At 38.4% G+C, this 26,896-nt stretch overlaps 1 protein-coding gene across 2 annotated transcripts in view; it reads left to right on the top strand.

Moving 5' to 3' along the window:
• Window positions 1-10,938: 10,938 nt before the first annotated feature.
• The window catches only part of LOC149162088 (protein MALE DISCOVERER 2-like), a 39,088-nt gene continuing 23,130 nt past the window's right edge, over window positions 10,939-26,896 (top strand). Inside the window, exons 1-4 of one of the 2 annotated variants that reach the window (XM_089437129.1) lie at window positions 10,939-11,643; window positions 12,470-12,842; window positions 13,021-13,153; window positions 16,868-16,939. In XM_089437129.1, the coding sequence (XP_089293255.1) occupies window positions 12,734-12,842; window positions 13,021-13,153; window positions 16,868-16,939 (314 nt within the window). In that variant the 5' untranslated portion in view covers window positions 10,939-11,643; window positions 12,470-12,733. The remainder of the gene's footprint in view (window positions 11,644-12,469; window positions 12,843-13,020; window positions 13,154-16,867; window positions 16,940-26,896) is intronic. The other variant, XM_089437128.1, reaches the window with a different exon arrangement.

The following is a 26,896-nucleotide window of genomic DNA, read 5'->3' on the forward strand; positions in this document are numbered from 1 at the left end:
ACACTGGATGAGAGAGGGACTTATTGGAAAATTGACTGGATCCACCATCTGGGCCAGTTTCAATAAGGTCAAATATTGGTTTTTGAAATGGTCATGCTGGATTTTTGGCTCGGGGAAGGAGATTATCATAGGCAGGGATCGTATCCTGGGAACTGGGATCGAGATGCATTACTATGATGCTCTCACACACAGCCTTAACTCCAGAGGGTACTTTTTCTTCGCACAGGCTATCTAAACATGGTCAGGCATCATTCCAATATGGAAGAAGGCAGGGGAGATTGGATTGACCAAGGAGGTGGCTAGGGCATGGGAAAGTATCCTCAATGCGTTGCATAATTATAGTATTTGAAAATATGAGATTAGCGACCAAATTGGGTGGGATGGGAAATTGCTACGAGGATCTATCTTTGTCTTTGATACCTATCTATTCATTTACAACAGTATACATAACACACAAAACATTTGTTGGTTTACCAGATACTAGAAGGTCCAGATCCCAATCAAGATCATTTTATACACTTGGCTTGTATGGAAGAATAAGACACTGACTTGGGAAAATCTGAGGAAGAGAGGCATAAATGGACCAGGACTATGCGTTTTTTGCAGGCGGGAGGAGGAGAGCAATTCACACATCCTATTGTATTGCCTGGTTGATGTAAATGTATATACTAAGATCTCTGTTTTACTCTCTTTCACTCATATTGCACATGTGTCTATAGAAGCCTGCTTGATATGGTGGAGTAGATGGGTCAAAAATAAGATGGTAATCCCCCTTGTGATATTTTGGGAAATTTGGAAGGCAAGAAATTATATTATTTTTGAGGGAAAAACACTCAATGTGGACTAGATTATCAACAACATTCTAACATGGTTGAGACCACTGATACTATCCAATATTGTGCCTCATATAGTCCCACATAGAAAAAATGGCCCAGATATATCCTTCCCGGCAGGTTACTTTGATGGTGCTGAACATGGAGGTATATGTGGATGCGGGGTGTGGATTCACATCGATCAAAACCAGCAATATAGAATCCATTGGGCAGGAGGCAGGGGGACTAACATGAGAGCTGAAGCAATTGCACTTTGGGGGTTATTATGGTTCGCTAGTTTCCTGGATATTCAAAGACTAAAGATCTATGGGGACTCTCAAGCCATTATCAACCATGTGCTGGGAATTTCCACTATTTCTCATCCACATCTACAGGGTTGGCTTCAGAACATCATTCATCTCAAGGGCACATTTCAAAATGTTTCCATACAACACATACACAGAGAACATAATACAATTGCAAATGCCATGTCTAAGCTGGGTATAATGACATCCATTGAAGGCTTGCATATCACTCTGGAAATGGATGGCAACTCCATTGATGTTGGATACATGCCACTCCCTTGATGATGGTCTACAGTTGGTTTTTTCTGTTTCTGTTTTTGCCATTCTATCATACCGCACGGTCATATATGACACCATACTCTATATTTGGTTATGATCTTTCTATATTTTTGTTCATGGACTTATGATGGCTTATCTGTTGCAATTTTTGGTTCTGTTATATGGGTTTATTAAGGGTTCCTGTGACGACCTATGGCCTTGGAGGACCTACTCTATGATGGTTACTATTTTCTGATCATGGCCACATATTGTTCACACGTTGCATTTCTCACAAATGAAGAACTTGATATGTAGCTTCCTATGAGACTAGATGTATTGGTTTTTCCATATGTTAATATAACCAACATTTTTTTCTTAAAAAAAAATCTTGTAAATAATAACAATACTATATATATTAATAAATATAATATGAATATAATAATATCATATATACTTGTAATTAACATAGTGTATGTTATATATTTATTTTACCTTTTATGAATGACACAATGTTTTTTTTTTGACAAGATCGGTTACTGATATATTATAAAACAATAAGAGGGGGACTAGGTCTTGGTACATATGGGAAGAGGAGATCAGTGGGATTGGAGCAAAATGGGAACGCAGTCTCGTCATCCAAATCACTGTTCAAGCTTCTGAAAATTTGAAAAACATATCGACTATATTGTCGAAAGAACCGCCCTAACAATAAACAGAAATTACATTGCATAGGAAAATAACAAAGGAATCACCAAAACTGGTTAACCGAGTCATCTAGAAGCTTGTCTTTCTTGTCGCTGAGCTTGGTCGAGGCTTCACCTTGCTTGCTTTGGTTCAGTGTCTTTATATATCTTACTGCTTCTTCTAGATGTTGGCATTTTTCTTTAAGCCCTTCAATTTCTGCCTTTTGCTTCTCAAATTTCTTCTTCTTGGACTTATTTTTTGACTCCACTTCAGCCTTGAGCTCATTGAAATATTTGATGAAACGACCTATCATGAAGCAATGAGCCTTGCAGAGTGCGCAGTTGTTGTTGGTCTCGATCTGGTCCAAAGGATTGCTGGACATTTTGGAAGCAAAGGGGAAGCTCCTCTTGACCTCGATACAGATCTATGTCAGACGATTTCTAAGAGTGTATGAGCTGAAAGCCACAATTTAGAGTTATTGCCCGAAGTTATTCCTTTGGACAGAAGTCTATTGCAGATCGTAAAAGGCTTGAGAATCAGATCTTCACTTAAGGCCGGACGCTGAATGTGACTGAAGGAGAGAGGGCTATTGAGAGGAAGGGAATGGAAATGGTGGAGAATCAGATTAGGCGAAGGAGGATGGAAGAAGCAGAGAGGATGGAAGAAGATCTGGGGGCTATGAAAGGGAGTAAGCTGCGATGAACAAAGAATTTTCTCTAAAATAGGATAGCGCGCCCTGTTCAAATGCTGAACCACAGAGACAAGCCAGGAGTTAGCGTAAAAATTACAGAGACAAGGAACTGAAACAACGTTACCTCTACCAAAATGCCGGAGAGAAGAGGAGTAGCTACACCTTGGACACCTCCTGAAATAATCACTGCGACCTGTAAAGCACACGCTGATGGGAGGCTTCTTCATATGAAGCAACCTTGACCCGGGCTGCTTCTTATAGAAACTGATGAGAAAATCCTCGTGATCCTTCCTGATTGTTGTTACAGTGTGATCTATTACATATCTGATATCCCTGCGAATGAAAAGACTGATGCCCACTTCTGGCTTGTCTTGAGGACAATAATTTTTATTAAGGCCGATCCTCTGAATACTGCCCTGAACGAGAACGATCTTCCGCTCTGTTCTAGGCAGATTTCCTTCGGTCTTTGTGACTGTCATCTGATGAGGGATCGTGGAAGGGACTGGAAAGTACTGTGATTCTTGACTGGAGCCTATCTTATGCGAATCCCTTGGACATATTTTTTCCAAATCCGAGAACCTATGCGTATCAGTCTTCTTGCTGAGGATTCTCCACTCTGCTCTATGAAGATGATCTGAGATTCTATTGTCAGGCTTGGGCTGAACGATCCCCTGTTTCTTTTGCCTGTGGGATGTTGTGGCAACTTGATTGATTTGACTGTCTGTACAATGAGTATTGATCTCGTCCAAAGAGGAGAGGAATTCAGGGAATGGATTTTTCATATATATCTCGAATTTCTTTTACTTGCCCGACCCTCTGATTCACTGCCTTATTGGCAAGGGAATCAGCCTCTTGATTATAAGCTCTCAAAACGTGCTTATATTTGATATTTCCCAGATGTTTGGTATTATCTAAAATTCTTTGTTTGATTATGTTTAAAGCCTGATTTTTTAATTCTCCCCTCGTTTCCATAGCAGCGATGATTATTGTTGAGTCACCAATTACAACTGGGTCTTTGACCTGGAGTTTATTGAGGATGCATGTGCCTAGGAACAAACTATACGCCTCCGCTTTATTGTTTGACATGTTACCAAGCCCCCATTCATAGGAAGAGATGACTTCTCCTTTCTGATCATAGATAACTCCCCCAGCTCCTGCTCTGCCAGGATTATTTTTGGAAGTGCCATCAAATCTAAGAGTGTATTTCTTTTGGTTTTGGATCCACTTTTCGATTTCCATTTCATTTCCCCTGAGCTTCCAGCCTTTGTTTCTTCCCCCTGTCTTTGCTGGCAGTTGCTTCCTCACGGAACACACTAAAGGAAGTTTGTTATACCACTCCTTTTCTTCATTCTACCAGTTGTTTTGATCAACACTGAACACAACATTGGCACTAATCATCTCTGCCACTAGCCCCCACGTTTTGGCGAGAATGAGTCCTGGGTTAGGCTTTTGACTTTTGAATATGCAGTTGTTTCTTGCAAACCAAATTTTCCAGCAGAGAACAGATGGGAGACATTTCCAAATATGAATAATGGCATATTTATTTTGTTTTGTATATGGGTATTTTTTCTTTTAGTTCTTATTTAGAGTTGTGAGTTGATCGAAAATATCACTGGTCATCTCTAGGGGACTTATTATTTGCTTCCAACAGTGCCTTGCAATGGCACAATCCAAAAAGAGACGCTGACTACTTTCCTCCTCCTTCTGGCATAAAACACACATGGATGGCCCTTGTATACCTTTTTTCCTAAGGTTTTCCGCAGTGAGGATCTTACCTTTTAAGAGGGTCCATGCAAAGAATTTTATTTTTGGAAGACACTCATTCTTCCAAACTATAGACCTGAGGTTCCAGTTCTCTAGATTATTGTTGGGTTGGAGGAACTTATATCCGGACTTCACTGTAAACTTTCCTCCACTAGGTTCCCAAACATAGCTATCTTGGATCTTTTTGTTTATAGGGGCAGCTCCAGCCAGAGTGATCTTCATATCATCCCACTGTTTTTTCAATCTATTTGGAAGAGGCAAATCTTTCCAGGCAGTCCAACTGTTTTGCTCCCAGTCTGAGATATCATAGAGAGAGGTTATGTTTTTGTTATCCATCCAGACTTTCAAGGCTCTGTATTGTTGGCTTTGATTCAATGGCGCAGATCCCATAATTTTGTCTGTCCATATGGCAGTGTCTTTCCCATTCCCCGGGCTCTTCAATATATGGTCTTTGATTTGAGGGATGACTTTTTTAATGAGTTTCCACGCTTGAGTGCATGGTCGCTCTGAGATCAATTCAGTGAGGATCTTTGAGTGCTGGCCATTGAGGTATTTTTTTAACAACACTTCAACCCACCAACTGCCTTTCTCAATTAACATTCGCCAAACAAGCTTGAAGCCTAGGGCTTTATTTGTTAGACTCATAATTCTGATGGAGATACCTCCTTTTTCAAAAGGGAGAGTCACTTGGTCCCAACGAACAAGGCTGAATTTTTTTGTGTCTTGTTTCCCTCCTTGCCAGAGGAATCCTCTCATGATTAGCTCCATTTGTTTATGGATGCTGGCAGGAGCCAAAATTATAGCGTACTGATAGATAGGTAGGGCTGAGAGAAGAGCTTTTATGAGAATAGTTATGCCCGCTAGGTTTAACCACATCAGCCCCTAGCTTTGAAGTTTCCCTCTCATCTTTTCTATCTGTTTATTCCACACCTCAGACTTGACCCCTTCCTTTGCCAGAGGTAACCCGAGGTAAGTAAAGTGTCCCCATTTCCGCTGGACCAGAATGTCCATAATTTGGGAAATCCTTTGCATTACATTTAATGAAACATTCCAGGTATAAATTCTACACTTTTTGTTATTGAGCAGCCCTCTTGAGACAGCAAGAAAGGCATCTAATATTTTCTTAAACCTCCTAAAAATGATACTTGAGGCTCCTCTAGTTAGGAGGTTATCATCCGCAAAGAGAGAGTGATTGATTTCTTTAATCCCTTGAGCTATGCTGATTCCAGTTATTTCCGTTTTATTCCTTTAACTTTCAAGCTGAATACTTAATGTTTCCACCATAATGATATAGAGGAAAGGGGAGAGTGGGCATCCTTGCCTCAATCCTCTGGTGCTGCGAAAGTAACGGCTGGGCCTTTTGTTAATCAGTGGAGCTGTCCATGGATTTGAGATGCATTCCATTATAGTGTTGATGAACTTAATAGAGATTCCGAACTTTTGGAGAACTGCCACTAAGTACTGATGACTGACAATGTCAAAGGAATTGGCCATATCTAGCTTGATGACCATGCCTTTTTCATTTCTTTGAATACTGCTATGTATGACTTCTTGTACAAGAATCACGTTGTCTGTTATTTGTCGTTTAGGAACAAAACCACCTTGATTTTCAGAGATGAGACTGGGCAGGATCATTTTCAGTCTATTTGCTATAATTTTTGTAATGATTTTATAAGATGCATTACATAAAAAGATGGGTCTGAATTGGTCAAAGAGAGAGGGTTTGGCTCCTTGGGGATGAGCGCCATATTTGAGGTTTTGGTGTTTTCTCCCATCTTGTTTTTTTTAAAAACATTTTTAACCATTCTTACAAAGTCTTTCTTTATTATGTCCCAATGGGTCTTGTAGAAGGCAATGGTGAAGCCATCTGGCCTGGGGGCTTTATTCGAATGCATGCTCCATGTTGCTTTTCTTATTTCCTCCTCTGTCACCTCCTTCTCCAGCTCACTGTTTTGTTGATCGCTGATTCTACTATTAACTTTCTAAAGGAATTCAACACTGTACGGTGGTTGTTCTTCTGCTGTTAGGAGGGTTTTGAAATATCTACGAGCTGCTTCTTTGATTTCCTCCCTCTACTTTATTTCCTTCCCCTTAGCTTGAATCTTATCAATTTGGCTGCCCGCTCTTCTTAGCTTGAGATTATTGTGGAAAAAAGGAAGTATTTTTATCTCCTGCTTTTAGCCAGAGACACTTGGTTTTTTGTCTCAATTCCTCCTCCTCTTGTATATTTTGCCTATAAAGTTCCATAAATATTTCTTTCTCGCAAACATGTTCTTGCTCTGTTGCTTGTTGTTTTTCATTTTCCTGACTCCATTTTTCCAGATTCTTATGCAGCTCGACTTTTTTGTTTTTCTCTTTTAGAGCGTTCTCTCTTGCCCAAATTTTTATTTTTGCTCTTAAATTTTTTAACTTGGATTCCCAAACGAAGTGAGGGGAACCTATTACATCGAATTCCTAGCTGTCCTTTATGATCTTGCTAAACTCATCCTTGTTGTCCCAATTTTTATTATATTTAAAAGGGATCGGCCCATAATTCTCCAATCTGTCTAAAATCAGAACCACAGGCTTGTGGTCGGAGGCTGTAGCATGTACAATCTTGCTCTTGATGGATGAGAATCTTGTAGCTATGCTCTCTTGAATTAAGATCCTGTCTAGTCTTTCTTTGATGTTTTGAGTTCCGGCTCTTTTATTGCTCCAAGTAAATTTCCCATTACATGGAGGAATGTCCAGGAGTTTGTGAGCTTCTATAATTTCTTCCAGAGCTGCTCTAGAAGGGTCATTGAGGTACTTCCCTCCCATCTTTTCTTCAATGTTCCGAATTAAATTTAGATCGCCTCCTAAAACCAACTTGTTTCTTTGGCATTCTTGCACTTCTTTTTTAACTGATTCCCAACATAGTGCTTTGTCCCTGTAGTGATTTGGAGCGTAAATGTTTAACAAGGTGTACTCTTCATTTGTGGTTTTATTTTTGAGATCTGTTCTGACCCACTAGTTGCTGAGTTTTTGACTAGTGAGATCCCACTTCCCTTTATTCCATATTGTGCCAATACCTCCTGAAGCTCCAATGGAGTCTGTCGCTGTTCCTTCAAAACTTTTTTGTTTCTTCATTAATTTTTGAAATTCTTGACTGGTCACTTTGGTCTCTTGGATCATGAAAATATCTGGCTGTTCTTGCCTTATTAAATCTCGGGCTGCATTGATTTTTAGAGAGGAGCCCAAACCCCTACTGTTCCAAGAGACCAAAATCATTATTTACTTAATTATTGGTGAGCCCTGACCTTCTCCTTCTGCTTTTCCCTACTTCCTTTTTGTTTAGCCAGGAAAGAGTCCATTGGTTGTTGGGTACCCGTAGCCATTTCTTTTGCTGCTGCCTCATCTCTAATCTCTTTATTCGATTTCCTCCTTTCTTTTTTTGGCTGCTTTGAAGTGTTGTTGGATTCTTTGACTTTGTTTTTTGTGAGGGTTCGGTCTATGGTGGGTGGAGGGGATGGGAAGTTCTGTATGGGGGAATGGATGAAAACTAAAGTTTTGTCTTGAGTTGGAGAACGAGGGGATGATGGTTCTTCTTCTTCCAAGGTTTCAAAAGGGTTAGATGTCGAGGGTATTGGCTGGACCATGTTAAGGGGAGGAGTGGGGATTGCAACAACGTTTTCAAGGGGCTGTTTGGGGTTTGGACCAGATTGTTTATTGTTGGTTTTCTTTCTCTTAACTTGTTCCCAGGTGCCTTCATTTGCTTCTACATTCTCAGCAGTTTCAGTTTCTTTTAGTTTGTTACATCTATTTGCAAAATGACCGTATTCATGGCATACCTTGCATTTGAACGGGATTTGCTCGTAGTCCAGCTGCTGGATGTGAGTCCACTGGTCCACCTTGATCTTTATTGCCTCCGGAAGGCCTTTCCCCAAATCCACTTCTACACAGATCCTGGCACAAGCATGCATATTGTCCTTTGGTTCGCATCTGTCAATGTATTTGCCGACTGCATTTCCGATTGCTTTGACCGATTCGTCTCCCCAGCAATGTAGTGGGAGATGAGGCAATCTGACCCAGACTGACATAGCATTTGGGATGTCCATCTCTGGATCGAAATCTGGGGACCATCTATTCAAGTATAGTCCTCTTGAATCCATAAAATATGGTCTGCTTCGGAATATTATGTTCCGATCTTCTTTGGTTTCAAAGAGGAATGTGTAATATCCCTTGCCAAAAAATCTTATTTCTATTTTCCCTTGGATATTGGCGCTCTAGTTGCGCTCCACCCACTTCTAAACCGCTCTGGGAGAGGGGCACAATCCAGTGAATTGACCTACCAATCCTCTTTCAGATAGTGAAATAACAACTTTCCTGGGTAGACTTGGAGGTAAAGAGATTTCCAGAATATCTGCCAGTTTTTTGACAAATTTAGTTGCTGTTGGCTTGGTTTTTGGTGCACCATTCTCTGAGATTAAAGAAGCAAAGGCCGCTGCTTGTTCCTCAGGGCCTTGCTGATGGGGTGAATCGCTCCCTTCCATGAGGGGCGAATGTCGGGGAGGGCCTGCAGCAGGCCTGTCAGGAGGGGAGAGGCAGAGCCCAGACACGCGGGAATGCCAAGAGCCAGATGGGGGAGGTCTAGCAGCAGGAGCTGCCAGGTAGAGGAGCTGCAGGAGGCAGCGGAATCAGGGGAGCAGAGCTAGGTCAAAGCCTGTGCGCGGGAAGGGCCTTATGGATGACACAATGTTAATAGCTAATAGATATATGAAATAGCTTCAACATATTTTACTACAGATAGTGTGGACACTTCAATTACAATTGATAATTGGTTTTAAATCTCTTTTTACTTTTAGGACACACAATTCAATTCTCCTTTTCAAATTTTATGAATAATTTATTTATTTTTTTAACAAAAAACACTCTTTATTTATGTATATTAAGTTTAACTATTTATTATGTATTTTCTAACTTCTCCAAATTAAGTTATCATGACACACTTGTTTTTTTAAATTGCTTTGCATATATCTAAATTAAATTACAATTCAAAGTTTAACTATTTACTATGTATTTTATAACTTTCGAAATTAAGCTATATTTGCCATTAATATATATATATATATATATGAGTGACTCAATGTTAATAGCTAATAAATATATGAAACAACTTGCACATATTTTCCTACTATTGACACTTAAGTTACAATTGATAATTGTTTATATAAACTTGCTATTCAAAGCATTTAAATCTCTTTTCACTTTTAAGATAGACAATTCAATTCTCTTTTTCAAATTTATGAATAAATAATATTTTCTTTATTTTAGTTATCTTTTAACAAAAAAACACTCTTTATTTATGTATATTAAGTTTAATTATTTATTATGTATTTTTTAAATTCTCGAAATTAAGTTATCATGAAACACTTACTTTGCATATATTTGAATTAAATTACAATTTAAAGTTTAACTATTTGGCGTCACCCATATGCTCTTAGTGTAGGAGGTTAGAAGCAATATGAATGCAAGTCCCATCACCAACTCTGACTTCTAAAATTTTGGTGCTTGGAATTGATTTGAGTTTTAGTGTTTGGAATCGATTTGCAAATAGTCCCACCCTTATTTGCATATCTCTAAATTAAATTACAATTTCAAAACACTATTATAATATTTTTTTTTCAAAATTTTAAAGTCATCTCTATTATAATAATTTTAAAATATTCAAATACAATTTAAAAACATTTTTTATTTTTTAATATCAGTCAATAAATTATAATTTTTTAATAAACATGAATTAATCATCAACGAAAAACAAGCAATTACAGAATCAAAATAGAATATACTTTAAAATTCACGAAAATTAAAAACAAGCGGAACACATGTAAAACTAAATAATATTTCAAAATTCAGTAAAAATAAAAACAAGCGCTAAGGAAATATAAAACTATTTAGTGTGAAATTGAAAAGGTCAAAATGAAATGGTAACAAATATAAAACTATTTAGTGTGAAATTGAAAAAGTCAAAATGAAATGGTAAAACTGTCTTCCAGTGTAGAATATGCTCGCGATGTTGGAAATGAGGGGCGGAAAAAACAAGAGGCGGAACTTAAATAAGACAAAACATTAGAAGATGCGTGTTAAATACTGTCTTTCACGACGTGGCCAGGGCCCACATCGATCTCATTCTCGGCTAAGGCCACGCTGTCCGCTAAATCCCGGAGCAGCGCTGAAAGGAATGGATGAGATCTCAAATAGGCAGCCTGTTTGTTTCCAAAACGCGGGAGGTTAAATCAAACAGAGCCACCCTACCTCCAATGATGCATGTCTGACATCTACTAAAGCTTACTTTGAGTCTCCTCCAAGCCTCCCACACCTTTCCATCCCTCGTACAGCTCGCAGGTCGAATCGTGGGACTCACAAAAAAATGTTTTAAAAGGGCATTCACCAGACTCCGAGGGCACAAGCAAAGGAGAAGGTCAATAAGAATAAACAATAGAGGGCAGAAATATTATCAAAATGAAGAGGCGGAGGAGGGAATGAAAACAGATAGACTGGGCTTACGCGTCTTATTGACGGCGTCAGCCTCCGTCATCCGCCGGCAGGCAGGCTAAAATGGAGGAACGGAGAAGAAAAAGCATATGCAAGAAGGTGGAAGAATGAAAAATAATGAAGAAAAGCGTAAAAGTGCGGCGAATCCTTCAAACACAGACATGGTGCTTCTGCCTGGAAGCTCGCCAAAACCTTTATCTGATGGAAATACTCCCGACTTTGACTGCATACGGTGTTAATGCCAATTTTCTTTTGACTGGAGTCCAAATTTGGAAGGTGCCTGAATGCTGAAATCTTGCCATGATTTCTGTCTAAATTTTCAGCGAAATCTATGAAAATGTTTCTGCGGAGAATCTAGCAGATTTTGCAGGTTTCCTTGTAAAAAGCAAAAAAGGATTGGTACAGTGTAGATTATTTGTCTGATTTTTGGTGGATAGAAGAGCTTCCGCGTCCAATTTATTGGACTCGCGCTTAATGGAGGGAGTTTCTGTGGCGAATTTGTGAATTTACGAGGTTCTCGTTGAAGTTTTCCTTTATAGTGTCTGCGATCTAATTTCAGAGCTCAGACTCGCAGTTCGCAGCCTTCTTAAGAATACGCGGTTTGAAAAATTTATAGGTACATCTGTTCTCACTGCATTAAAACCTTTAGATCATAGTATCTCTTTCAAATTTGACAATTTCAGTGACGTCTCGTTGCTTCTTTGCAAAGTCTGGTGGAGTCGGTCAAAAATCGTAGTTTTGGCTTCAGAGTTTGGTAGCTTTGGTCAGAAATTACGGTTTTCGTTAGCGCGGGGCGACAATTACGTTTTTTTTGAATCTGTCATCACCATCCCTTATTATGATAGTTTTCCCCCGTGTTCATGATGTGACATTGATCTTTATTATTGTTGATTTTGGCATTGATTCTGTTGTATTTGGTTAAGCAGTGCGTCTCACAGATTCAAAATTTTATTTCTCAGAGACACGTTAGTTGTAAGTTCCTTGACTCCGCGCATTTCTTCGCAATCTTGAGTATATTTTCTCAGATATCACATCGCCTGCTTTTGGCAGCCGAGTATCGGTGCTTTTTTAGTCGGCTTCAATCTTTCCTGCTTTAACGTATTATTGGAGTTTCATTTATATAATATGAAGTGTCTGGTTCTCATTTATGCTATTTTTCAATCTGTTATTCTAGTTTTTCCTCCGAATACTGAATGCTGAGTAAGATCGCAATTCCTACAATCCGTGCTTGCCTGCTGCTGTGGTCAGTCGTATTTATATTGTTGAATTTGTACTACGCGGGCGTTGAATTGTGACTTGTGGTAGGGGGTAATGTTCATGTGCCAGTATAAAGGAAAACCTGGAAACTGTAAAATTGTAGATACAGAGGTTGTTTACTGCTTCTTGGTGTGTGTCCAATCAAATATTTCGGCCTCCACATATAGATACTGATATTTGTTTAGTGTTTTTTGGATGTAGCATGCATCCAGGGTGAAGGATCTCCCGAGGCTACTAGGGTTTGTTGAAGTTGACCGCAGAATAGAATACGGACTTCTTCGTTTACGATATAAAAGCATTCAGTGAATTGCAGGACTCCTCTACAAGCAAAAGTCAACTGATTTGAGGAGTTGTCGGAAAAAATAGTTTTGCAGACAAAAGTTTATGATCATCACATTTAAGTTATATTTTAGGACTGCCAGTTGTGAAAGTAAAGCCTAAACAAAATAATGGGATGCCGATGGAGAAACGCGGTCAGGCTTCAGTTCTTCCAAGAATTTTATGCCATCTTGCTATTGCATTTAGCTGTTCGTAATTGTTGGTCTCTTAATTCTGAAGGTACGTGCTTAGTTACCCACCTTCTGTACGCATTTGTTTTGATATTAGTACTAGTTCTACATTTAGGTGCTTGGCAGTATTACAGAAATGTATCATGCCTTTGGAATATCCCTTAGTACTCGACTCTGATCTGAGGTCTATTGGATAAAGAATTCACTCCAAAGGATTGCAAATGCAGGCATGGCAATGTTGGCATTTCGAGAGTCTGTGCATATGGATCCATACAATGCCTTCTCAAACTGGAACCCTTATGATGAGGATCCTTGCAAATGGCGAGGAGTAAGTTGTGTAAATGGGAAAGTCATCTCTCTGTAAGTGATTCAAGAAAGATAAATCTTTGAATATAATTCCTCTTGTACGGTTATTATCTGCAGTGTGTGTGCATTTTGCAATATTTGTCATATGGCCATTCAATGGATAGTCATGTCAAACAAATTTCATACCATGAATTTATGTAGGAAGGTATAGTTTTTTTTGATGATTCAGTTTGAAACACCAATATGTTGGGAGCTTTTTGGATTCAAAGGGCATATACCAAAGTTTTTAGTGTCCATCCTTTGTTACAAAAGTTGATTTTCCCGAAACTAGTGATGCTTGTGGATTTATCATTTGATAGTGTTGAGTGGTTGATAAGCCATGCACATTGATTTTGTTCCATTACTCTGACTACTATATTTAAATATTTAAGAAGACATTGATATTTGAATAAACCTTTGGTTGTGATAGTTTTCCCACACCACTTTGTTTTCCCCATGACTTAATTTGTAATATTGCTAATGGAAAAATTAACAGTTTTAACAAGAACATGCAATAAATCCAACAAAAATTTTCAGTAAACACCCATAAAACAGAAATTCTCCCACACATGCCAAAATGGGCAAATTTTATTATATGATCTTCTTGGAGTACAATATGAAATAGGAAATGTGCACCTGGGCTTGAACAAGGCAAGCTACAAGCCTCAGGTGGATGCTCTCTTAATGCCCAATTGCTCTGCCAGAATTTGCCCACTAGGAACCTGCGCTGGCTTTGTATTTTCTGCACTGCTGACTGTGTTGAGACCTTGATTTGTCCCCTCCAATCTGCCCAGAAACTTCTGATAAATCAATTCTGGAATCCTTGTCAAAAATCCAGAAAAACCCAGAAAGGGTTTGCCTTAATTGCCCCCAAATTGCTTGGCCGTTCTCCACTGCTAGAAATTTCCTCCTGTAGCAGAAAATGGTGTTTACTGCTCCCCAGATGGCTAGGAATTCCCCACAAATCCACTCCAACCAAAATCCGGACAACCCAACTCCTCAATCCTTCACCCAAGTCATCCCACACTCAGCACCCACAAGTGACTGTACAGGCCTGTACAGGATGATGCAGTCCCACGTCCCAGAAATTCATTCTGATGTGGAAGATGTCCTCTGCTCCTGAAAATCCTCCTTTTTAGCCTGGAATTTAGTCAAGAAACACACCAACAACAATGCAATCCCCAACTCTGGTACCACCCTTCCTCCAGAACTGCGTGGCCTCTTCTTTTGCGTCCCAACTGAACCAAAATGGCGTGGTACCTGCGTAGTGTGTCTCATCCAGCCTCAAGTAAATATAAAAGCCTTTCTAGGTTGGCACTCAAGGTCCACCGAAGAGAGGTTGAGCTTCCTCCTTGGGAAACTCTTGTGCTCAACAGCACTTTTCAACTCAGCTGAAGTTCAACTAGTGTGCCTCCTTTGCCATAAATAATCTTCACTTAAACTACTCCTTGCATGGATAAGATGAAATATTTCCCAAATATATTTCCGGTGAGATACATTACTCACTTTATTAACTATTTCTGTCTTAATCCACACCAAGGAACATGTCAATATCCTCATGGTCATCATATTGTAATTATTGAGATGATGTTTTCTGCATATTTCAACACATGACACCTTCTCTCTGACCAATCAGCACCTTGTAAGTGCCACATGATTGCCTAAAAATAGGTGTGCTAAAAATTGCAGTGACCACTAGAAAAAGAGGAACCTCAAAACGTGAAGCTAAGCCTCATAAAAAATAAGAATCACCTCCTAAAAAATAGGAACCTCAAAATGTCAAAGTAACATGTCATGATAAGCATCATAAAAAATTAGGAACTAAAAATAAAATAGGAACTTCAAAGTGCCAAAATAACATGTAAATTTAAGCCTCATAAAAGCTAGGACCCTCCTGAAAATTAGAAACCTCCTCCTAAAAATTAGGAACTTCAAAATGCCAGAATGATGCCAGTGGCAACACTTACTACAAATAGGATGCCAAAAAAATAGAGACTGCTAAGAATAGCACCACCATGCTTGTAGAAAAAAATAAATTGGTTCAATTCTTTTGCCTTCAGGGAACGAGAATATGTTTTCTGTTCCACCATGAAGCCCGAACTGTTAAAAATAGTAGTGTCACAAAATACCTCGCATGTTGCTAATAATAGCCTCCTTAGATTTGCATGATAACAAGGAACCTGGATATGCCATCAAATTCAACATGTGAACCTTCGAACGTGAACTCCACAAAATAGCAATGTCTCAGAATTGCAATTATGTCACATGCAAATTGTCAGTAAATTCTGAATGCACCTATCAACCATCATGAACCATTTCTGCATTTCAAACTGCAATGCTCAAAATGGCCCCCAGGATTGAACTGATATTTGACACAAATGATTTGGAATTTGCTATATCAACCATCATGGATTGCCTCTAATGAACTGGCCTGATAAACAAATTTGGCTGCAATTATGGGTGCTAACAGTATCCCCCTGTGGGATGCCAAGAATCCAGAAATCTCTGGGAATAGCCAATTACCAGTGACCACTCAAACTTTTCTACCACTGAATTTGCAATCTGCTTCAAAATCTTGATGCCAAAATTAGCTTTCTTTTGAAAATCTGAATGATTGAAATATAACCTGGAAAGCACATTGCCTTCATTTAATGTCCCTGCATACGTTTTTGGTTAGTTGCTAACAGGTGGATGACTCCTAATTTTGACTTAGAAAACCGAAAATACCACTAATGTCGTTCAGATATGACATTGTTGGGACCTTGACTCCATACAAACTTCAGGATAACAGCTCTGGCTTCATGATAGAATATGACTATTAACTTTGACCATTTTCAGGTTTCTGCAGATAGAATTATTAGATTCTGCTGCTGCAGCTGCTTTTATTTATTGGAAATACAAATAGGCTTCTACGCCAATAGGATAAACTGGATTAATGCTCAGCGAATGAACTTATTTAAAAATGTAAATCTAACATACCCTAACCTGATAACAAATTAGAAACTGCTAAATGAAGTCAAATTTCAAATGTAGATATGCATGCAGTGTAAAAGCACTATGGGACTTATTTTCAAGCGTGGCTGCCATACTGCAGAATTATGTGAACGATGGTAAGACAGTATGGCATTTCAGCTCGTATATCCAACTTAAATGGATAATTCATTTTTATATCCAACTTAAATGGATAATTCATTTTTATATCCAACTTATAGACAATCTATATTGTGAAATTTACAAGTGTAGGAACTTGCAACAATCTAAACTTCTGATCTTGTACTTTGGAGGGATGCCTGATTATAAAACTATCATTTGTAATAATGCAAATTATAATGGTTCTTTTCTTTAAAAGATAATAGCAAAAAAACTCATATTTCTTTTGGCATGGCATTGCTGTTTAAAGTTTAAACGAACCAATTTTTGGGGTCTGGTCAAGGTTGAGCAGACTTTTGATTTTTTTGAAAATTATCGAAATTAAATTCATACTTTAGTTAGTGATGTCTTTTATTGGTGTGTAAGCCTACATGTTTGATGTTTATATTGGTTATTTTTGAATGGTAGTGTACATTTAAAAGTGTCATTTTCCTGAACAACTATATTTTGTCCCTGATTTTCTTATTTTCTTGTCTTTTTCAAACAGGCCCACTATCTGTAAGAGTTAAAAGGCACATTATAAACATTAAAAATAAATCTTCTTTACCAATAATTGAATTTATTTTGTTATGGTTCCAGGGAGTTGGTAGACCTTTCTCTTCGAGGAATTCTGGCACCTGAACTTGGGCAACTTATCCATCTTCAAAAACTGTAAGTAGCTACAAATTTGGGGCAAATTTTGTTGTTTACTTTTGCTGAGACAATGGTTTACTTTTCTGAAGCTGTCACTTGGTATCATATTCAATTTGTATGCATGTTTATCCAAGCATTTAAGTTGCAGGATATCCTTCATAATTTCTTTTCACTTGGAAACTTTTTTTTTTTCACTGAACAAAAATATTTGTACAAAACTTTTCCGAACACATCTAGGTCATATCTGCAATATCTGTTGGTCCTTTGTTCTGCTTTTCAACATTTATTAGTCCCCCTGTTCTCCCCATATACACAAAGACTTCTTTTACAAAAAGGTTGAAGTTAACAGCTTTACTATATAACCAAAACTGCTTACTTGACTGTAATGACAATACTATGAAAATGGGTTTCATATACAACAAAATACAAAGGAACCAGAAAACTACACATGCAGACTATGATAACTTAATTGATGTGTGGGCTAGGCCCCTTAAGCTCCTTGCTGTCCTCTGATTGAATCAGTATATCCCCGAGGAAACTTTATCATTGTTTTATAGTATATACATTATGTGATTATTCTCTTCTTTAATGGCAATGAACCAAACCTATAGCCATTCTGTATGGGCATATCACAGTTTTTTTTTTGAAAGGAAAAAAACTGATATACTCATTAGATAGGAATATATACATATCTGTTCATACATCCAGCTATCTGGAGAACATTACGAGGAGACAAGATTGACTCCAATGATCCAAAAATAGTACGTTTCCCTTTTCTTCCTGTGTTTGTCCTTTTACATATCAATTTACATCTTTGTCAACATGGGAAAAACATATACAAGATTAACTAGCAAAAATATGGCTACAGCCGGAACTCCATAGCTTCTAATTGTTCCCCATTCCTGTATTCGTAGGTGCCTGCAGAACCAAAAGGAAGCTCCAGAGCTTCTTTTGAAAGGGCTCTGCTTCCATATTAAGCTTGTGCTGAATGTAGTTGTAGGTAATCCACTCAAAGGTGGTGGAATTCTGTTTGATGTCCTGAAGTATGTAATCAAAGCCAAAATTCTGCACCGTGGCTCTTCTGTTAGCCCAGTCAATGGCCAGCTTTGAGTCTCCGGGGACTTGGATCTGGGAGATGTATTTTTTGTTAGCTATATCCAGAAGAAGATAAAGGGCAATAAATTTGGTGTTGTTGTTGGATTCTGGAACCTCTGCCAGGGGAGTACCTGCTGTAAATGAAATGTGTTTGATTGTAATAGATGACAACGCTGACTCCACAATGGGGAGGGTGCCCCTGACTTGTGCCATCGAAATAGCCCCAAGGCACATTGTAATCCAATTCTGGCATCTGTGGAATTCGTTGTGCAGCAGATTTTGGTCAGCTTTATGGAAATTTGTAAGTGAAATTATCTATCCTAGAAGCACATATGTACGGAGAAATTCTTTTGTCCTGTAAAATTGAAAAACTGCGGGTGCGCCAAATATTTTCAATGAGAATGCAGGGCAGACTGGAGAAGGAATGAACAGCTTTGTCTAGAAACCTAAGTTGCACTGAAACGGATACGGGAACGGATACGGAAATGGGGTTTGAAATGGATACGGCAAATTTTCAAAAAATATGGATATGCTACGGCAAGGAAACGACATATATGTATATACACACACACACGACAAAATAGAACTTTCATATTACCATTCATCTTTTAGAATCTAGATTCTATATTTAAAAATACATAATCATCATCATGAAATCCACATAAACAAATCATCATCATCAATTCAGCATAAACATTGTCATCATCATTAGTGATTATTATAACATTCAACATATCATCAAGTTTATGTTTCCAATTTCAATCATCAACATCATCACCAAAACTAATAATGCTATATGCACACTACATAGTGCAAATTACAAAATGAACTATGACTGGCAGTCTACTATCATATGATATATTATGGTATTCAATGTTCATTGTTCAAAAGTTTAAAACATCATCATAAATTACATTTACATATCATCAAATATATCTTCATCCATGTAATTATATCCACACCATCATTTGGATCCTCTCCATGAGTGGGAGCACTGCTGCCATGTACAGTTGAAGATGCAATTATTGGTGCCTCCTTGTCAAACAAAGTCATATGAGACATGGCATTCAACGTCATATCCAAGTCAGGAAACTCTGGAAATGGATCCAAAACCTTTAAAAATGCCCAAAATGTTTCAAAAATAGGATTTTGAGTTTCCAAAAAAATGGAAATGTTTCAGAAATAGGATCTTGCATTTCCAAAAAACTGAAACGTTTCCGTGCTGTATCCTAACGTTTCCGTTTCCGAAACGCCGAATGACGTTTTTGGGGTTTTGGAGGGACTTTTCTGGTAACTTAGATTTAAATATGGCAAGCGTTTTCTGTTTTCATGATTTAAAATTTCAGACCATTAAACTTTTTGTTTTTGTCCAAAATTATCTACCATATAAAGTGATTTTTAGTGTTTTAAATACACTAAATCTATGTTCCACCAGGACCCCGTGGAGTGGGGATGGGGGGAGGGGGGCAGGCATGGGTGCAGGTGTGGGGGAAACACACACGGTGTATGTGTGCGAGTACCCTCATATTTTAGGGGAATTTATAGGAGACGGGGGAATGTTGGGTTACATAATTTTTTTTTAATACACGTCACAATCTACAGAGACACAATTCAAATCCATATTCAATAATGAAAGTATAAATGCATTGATCCATACATAATTGAATAAAATAATGAAATATGTTTACTGATACATACATCATTCATCCATCATTCATCCATACAACACGAGAGATTCAACAATGAAATTCATTGATCCATATTCATCATTCTAGAATCTACATGATTTAAAAATTAAATTCATCATTCTAGATTTTAAATTGATTTAATATTTAAATTCATCATTCATCATTCTAGAATCTAATTAGTGTGAAGCAGAATAGACTATAGTAGATAATGAAGTCTGAAGACTGGAATAGTAAATTGATATAAATCGAACTCAAAAATAGTAAATAGTGATGAATCAAAGAGTCAATCTGAGGTCATTGATATCTAGAGTCAAGACTCAAAGGTTGAAACTGAAAATTAACAATGTTCAATGAGCATTGAAGGAGTGCCGCGGGGGAGGAGAGGCCAAAGTTAACTGGTAAGTCTGATAGCACTGTGGGGTAAACTGAACAAAGGTAAGCTTGGTAAGTCGAATGAGTGAGTGAGGGATTGCAAATTAGTTTAGGTTTTGATATTTGTTATGTGTTTTTATTAGTTTTAACTTTATTTGTTTTTTGTTTTAAAATATTTTTAAATCTTAAGGGTTATTAGACAAACAAAATTGAGAAGGGGTGCTTTTGGGCATCCTCCCTCAAAAAGGGCGCTTCTGGGCATCCCCCTTCAAAAGGGGTTCTTTTGGGTGTCCCCATTTTGAGGGGGGACGCCTAGAAGTGCATCCCTTTTGGGGACACATGCCCCTTGCTCTTGGGAAATGTTTCCCCTTGCATCTCTCTAGAAGGGGGACGCGGGGAAACTTTTCCCCAGGCGCCCCCCTGCCCAGGTGCGTGGGAAACATCAAGTGCATGCACCCCACCTGGGGGATGTGTCCCCATGGAACAGTGCACTAAACAACTCTGAATTCACTCTTCAGACTTAATGATTGACAACCATATAATGTCCCAATTTTAATAACAACAATTCAAAATAAAATATTGGCACACTACCACTGACTACTAAGAGTTTCAGGAAATATTTCTGTTGTATGCTGAATCAAATTAAAAAATAACTGTTCTTGATTATCAAACCAAAAAACTAGTTTTTAAGTTCTGATCACAGATGCTTGAACACTCTTCAAAATCAGTTTCTTTGGAATTAATGTCAATGCCAACTCAATGATCATAAAATTTACTTGTGTTAATTTGTCAAAAACATGGTCACAATTTTTTCTTCAGATAAATGTAATTCACTTCTCTTCTCGATGTGTTAAAAGGTACGGGTAATAACTTGTAATATCCATGGTAGTTTGCCCTATAAATGGTGCATGCACCCCGCGTGGGGGACGTGTCCCCGTGGAACACTGCACTAAACAACGCTGAATTCACTCTTCAGACTTAATGATTGACAACCATATAATCTCCCAATTTTAATAACAACAATTCAAAATAAAATATTGGCACACTACCACTGACTACTCAAAGTTTCAGAAAATATTTCTGTTCTATGCTGAATCAAATTAAAAAATCACTGTTCTTGATTATCAACCCCAAAAACTAGTTTTAAAGTTCTGATCACAGATGCATGAACTCTCTTCAAAATCAATTTCTTTGGAATTAATGTCAATACCAACTCAATGATTATAAAATTTACTTGTTAATTTGTCAAAAACACGGTCTCAAATTTTTCTTCAGATAAATGCAGTTCACTTCTCTACTCGATGTGTTAAAAGGTACAGGTAATAACTTGTAATATCCACTGTAGTTTGCCCTATAAATGGTCCACAAATTTGGTTTTCCACACAGGTAGCTCCTTTAATCCACAATGGCTGCTTTGCACTTTATCCATGGTGGCTAGATCCCTCAAACGGACTCATGGGCCTTAACAATAAACCATCCCATGGCTTTGACAAATAATACATCGCCTTTTCTAACAATCTTAAGTGGCGACTCAAATAATACATAGTCTTCTCTAACAATCTTAAGTGGCGACTCTTCTATATCCCTAAGAGGTGGCTTACTTGAAATATCACCTTTCTTCACATGTATAAAAGTAATGTTATGTGGACAACCTTTCTCTAATGGTGGCTCATATAGGTGGAAATTCTTACTTTGACGGCTATAGCAATGTTATCTTCCTTTTATTTGATGGCTTCCCCATTTTTTTAAAACCATGGGAATCAACAAGTCATTGGAGTGATACAGGTTAGGCCTAGGATCAAACCTATTGGCTGCTATTATAACCCAAGGGCCAAGAGTATATCCAACAGTCTGCATGTCAGATATACCAATAACTTGTGACTTAGCAAGCGTCGAGGCATCCTGAAGCACATCGGAGTGGATGTCTATCCCAAGGGGTTTCTACCCTTCCAGCCTTATCACATCAGGCCAACATGTCACTTGTGGGAATGGAACACAAGTGGGAAGAGAACAAACTGTCTACCCAACCAGTTGAGCTATGATCCCGGGACATGGGAATCACAACTATCCACATGATCTAGCATCCCTTTATTTGGTGGCTTCCCTTTCGATGTGGGAATCATAGTGTCCATGGCTTGATTCCTTGGTGGTTCATCCTATTTAGTGGCTTGGTGGTATATACACCTATTTTTAATTTCTACGGTCTATGTATATACTTTCATTAATACCTTGGTTTTGTTCCCAGAATGAATAATGTAGGTGTAGAGTACTAGGGCATTTTTTTCCCTTTGGGTTTTGAAATTTGAAATTTATTGCAATAATAACACATATTATTAACAACCTTTCCAATAGCAATTAAAATGCAATAGTGGACAGATAAACAATATCAATAAGATGCATAGGCAGTATGGAAACTTCAGTGATTCAATTCCACTTAACAACAATTCACTACGGGTGTTACACCCTATAGTATCAATATTGAAGATATAGTCCAATTTATTCTTAATCAATTCAACAGTTGGTAAGCTCTCAGTGTTGTAAATCCACAACCTCAAACAACAACTAATCCCACAACCTTAACCACTTACGAAATAGTAACTTAAGAATTCTGTTGCACATGTGATGCTCTAGTTGGCTAAACGTTTAACTGTCTTGTCCAACTGATTTGTTGCTTGATGTTTGGTTGCTATTCCAGGGAGTTCCAGTTTCTCTGCCACAGAGACTCGGATCTCCTTCTATCCTTAAATGATTCACAAACCTGCCTCTGTATTTAAATTACTGTGACAATCAGACTGGAATTTGGGAAGACCGCAGATAACCTATGCCCTGATTTGCCTTATGATGATCCGACCTGTCCAATTGTAGATGACCGTGACTTCTAGTACTGGTTCGCAGTGTTAAGAGATGCCAAACTTCCATGCTACCAGGAAAACCACACGGAAATTCTTCTAGAAAGTCTGGCCCTGTAGTTTGCGACCTGCAATTTCAGATTGTATTGTAGGAAAGTCTCACCGTCCAGAAACCTCCATTCCCTGAGAGTAACCACATAAAACTTGTTGACCAAATGAATTACCACAGGGACTTGCTTCTTGGCCATAATAGATCTGAATTATTCCTAGGAAACACACTGTAACAGGACAGAGGAAAACCAGATAGATGTGATTGAATTACAAGGGAATATGCTATGCCAGAACAGAAAAAGGTCATCAATCCTCAAAATCAAACTAGAACTGCTCCAATAATCTGTGCCAGAAGAAAGAGAATGTGTCTAGGTAGGGTGGGATCAGCTCCACCGAAACTAGACAAAAGGGATTAGCTAGGGTTGGATCACCTCCACCGAAACTAATCAGAAAGAAGGGGTTTCTTAAAACCCTCAGAGCCTCAGGCTCAAGAAAATCAGAGATATTCCAATTCAAATTTGATGATGATCAAATGAATCCAACTTTCCTTTATTTATAGATTTCCCCTTGGGGTTTCTCAAATGTGAGGGGTGGCAATGCAACCCCCAATTTGGGTTTTTTTGCTCTAGCCGACCCAAAATTCACCCAATGTTGCCTCAAACATTGGAAAATTGGGTCTTCCCCCTTTATCAAGACTAGAGCCTACAGGGTTGGATAGGCTACTATGTCCACTCTTGGCCAATTAATCAATTGGGTACATTACTGTATGTTTGTACATGATGGAAGGCAGCGAGCTTAGCAATGTAATAGTTTGCAAATATTATCAATAAAATTACGTCTGGTTGTACATGGACAAGGACAAGAGTTAAAGACATGTCCGGTTGTAGATGGACAAGGACAAGAGTTAAAGACATGTCCGGTTGTAGATGGACAAGGACAAGAGTTAAAGAGGGCTATGATTTAAGGAGAGAAGGGGGTAGCTAGAGAGGCTAGACCAAAGTTTATCATATCTTATTAAACCTATACTTGAATTAGTTGAGAAAATGATTTACATAAATTTCTTTTTTGGGATGCCAACATAGCACATTGGAAGCGTTCATATATCAACCCTCTTTTTGGATGGTTAGCGGATTCATCTTTCATTCTAGCTCTTGGTTCTTGTGAAGAAGAGTTCTATAGGAGAGAGCCATTGCTAGTTGGTTGTGCTTTAAGATTGGTTATTGTCCAGCATGTGAGGATGAGGAATGCATGGCTGCATTGGTATTGTTGAGGAAATCGTCTATGGCTGAGAAATCTCTGGAGTCTCCAACATTGACATTTTTGGACTAGTAGCATTGGAGTTATGGAGTGAAATGAAATACCTTGAGGGACTGCATTACAGAGAAGGGGATTCTTTTCTTTGGGTTGTGTAGGCTGAAAGGGAAAGAGAGTTGGAAGTTGAGATGGATATGGACTGATTGAGTAAATTGTGACATTATGGGATTGTTGCGTGTCTGTGTAAATTGTGACAACATGAGATTTTTGATTGCATGTGTGAGAGTCGAGTTGGCCTAGGCGCCCGTCCTTGTGGATTCATAGTCCTAACTCAGGTGACTTGTATGTAGCTAGTTGAAGAAATTTGTTGAGAAAGGTAAGTATTCACTGCTAATTACATTCAAGCTCTGTTTCCTTTGTGTTTATTTACTATTTAATGTTATGATAGCTATTATTTATATGCATTGAGTGTTGGTTGTATTTCTGGTTATTGCATATATATCTTCGTTATGGTTTGCATGAGTTTCTTTTTCGCTGCATGCTTCTCGAATCATGCAAATCATATCTGAATTGGAAATTTAGCTTAAGAATGCAAGTTCTTGTGTACCTTGTGATTTGGGTACATTGCACTTGGTAGTTGAGATGAAATTTTATCATAATGTGGCTCTGCTTGGGGTATGTTAAACTTTCAGTTGGTGGCAGGTGGTGACTCTAATTATTGATGGCTATAGTCAATCCTCATGGACCTGCAACTGAGTAGGCCTCCCTTCCTACAGTGAAGTTGCTTGTAAGTTCTCTTTCGACCAACAATTCTTCTACCTGATGTGTCACTCCAATGCCTTGACACATTCTTTGATCATACAGTCCTTTGGCTCCTTCACTTGCTTCCGTGGCTCCTACACTCAATTCTTCAGCTTCTCTTCACTGTGGCTCTGATATCATTTGAATTTTACATGTATAGGTGTGGACAAGAATACACATTACGTTGATGGTTGTAGCTTGGGTAGTCACTTCTGCACAGGCCTGTCTGTTTAGGCATGCAAGAAGTCGCCTACGAACTCCTTAGAACACTTGCTCAAGTTCTTGTGTACCTTGTGATTTGGGTACATTGCACTTGGTAGTTGAGATGGAATTTTATCATAATGTGGCTCTGCTTGGGGTATGTTAAACTTTCAGTTGGTGGCAGGTGGTGACTCTAATTATTGATGGCTATAGTCACTCCTCATGGACCTGCAACTGAGTAGGCCTCCCTTCCTACAGTGAAGTTGCTTGTAAGTTCTCTTTCGACCAACAATTCTTCTACCTGATGTGTCACTCCAATGCCTTGACACATTCTTTGATCATACAGTCCTTTGGCTCCTTCACTTGCTTCCGTGGCTCCTACACTCAATTCTTCAGCTTCTCTTCACTGTGGCTCTGATATCATTTGAATTTTACATGTATAGGTGTGGACAAGAATACACATTACGTTGATGGTTGTAGCTTGGGTAGTCACTTCTGCACAGGCCTGTCTGTTTAGGCATGCAAGAAGTCGCCTACGAACTCCTTAGAACACTTGCTCAAGTGTGAGCCAGTTACTAATGTAACTTAGCCTAAGCTTCTAACTTAGAAAAAACATATAATTATTATGTTGGATAATTGAGCTAAAGAAACTTAATAAAACTAAAATAAATTATTTAGTTTAGTGAATATGTTTTAATTTAAGCCCTTGATCTCAAGTGAGGTGAGATCTAATCTTGTTCATCAATCATTTTGGGATTAGGATTAGGGTTAGGGATTTAGTTCAATGTAAAGTTATAAAAGCAAGGCTAGGGGGAAGGAGAAGCCACAATAGAACAACACAAGATTGAGATTAAATAAAGTAGAAATGGGTTGGGTTCTTAAGGGCTCAAGCATGGACTCAACAAAAGTAATTGGTGTTCGAGAAGGAGGTCTATACAAATTGATACGACGCCCAACCCAGGCATTGGTACATGACAATGCGATTTTATGTGAGTTATGGCATCGAAGATTTGCTCATATGCATTATAGGTCTTTACCTGCATTAAGGCAGATGGTTACTGGTCTTCTAGAGCTCTAGGTAGAATATGTTGGCGTTTGTAAGGGTTGTGCACTTGGTAAGAATGCCAAGAAATATTTTTTGAGCCATGATAAGGGGATCTTGGATCTAGTACATTCAGATGTATGCGGACCTATGACAACATCATCCTTGGGTAGGTACTTATACCATGTGATGTTCATTGATGATTTCTCTCAGAAAACTTGGATCTACTACATGAAGACCCAAGGATGAGGTTTTCAGCAAATTTGAGGAGTTCAAGGCTCTGGTGGAGAACTTGACAGGAAGGAAGAACAAAGTTTTGAGGTCAGAAATGGAGGAGATTTTACCTTTAGAGAGATCTAGTGATTTCTGTAAGGAGGTAGGGATCAAGAGGGAGTGGATAGTTCCTTACAATCCTCAACAGAATGGAGTTGCAGAAAGGAAGATCAGGTTAGTAGTGGAAGCAATGAAGGTGATGATTCATGATCATGATCTACCCATGTTCTTATGCGCAGAGGCATACAATACCACTGTTTATGTTTAGAACAAGAGTCCTCACTGGATATTGGAGGATAAGACTCTTGAGGAGGCATTCATAGCAGTGAAGCCAAAGGTTAGTTGTTTG

This window comes from Pinus tabuliformis, chromosome 5_2 (genome assembly GCF_031772625.1).
Source record: "Pinus tabuliformis cultivar Carrire ecotype Pingquan chromosome 5_2, CPIR1, whole genome shotgun sequence".
NCBI classification, from domain to species: domain Eukaryota; kingdom Viridiplantae; phylum Streptophyta; class Pinopsida; order Pinales; family Pinaceae; genus Pinus; species Pinus tabuliformis.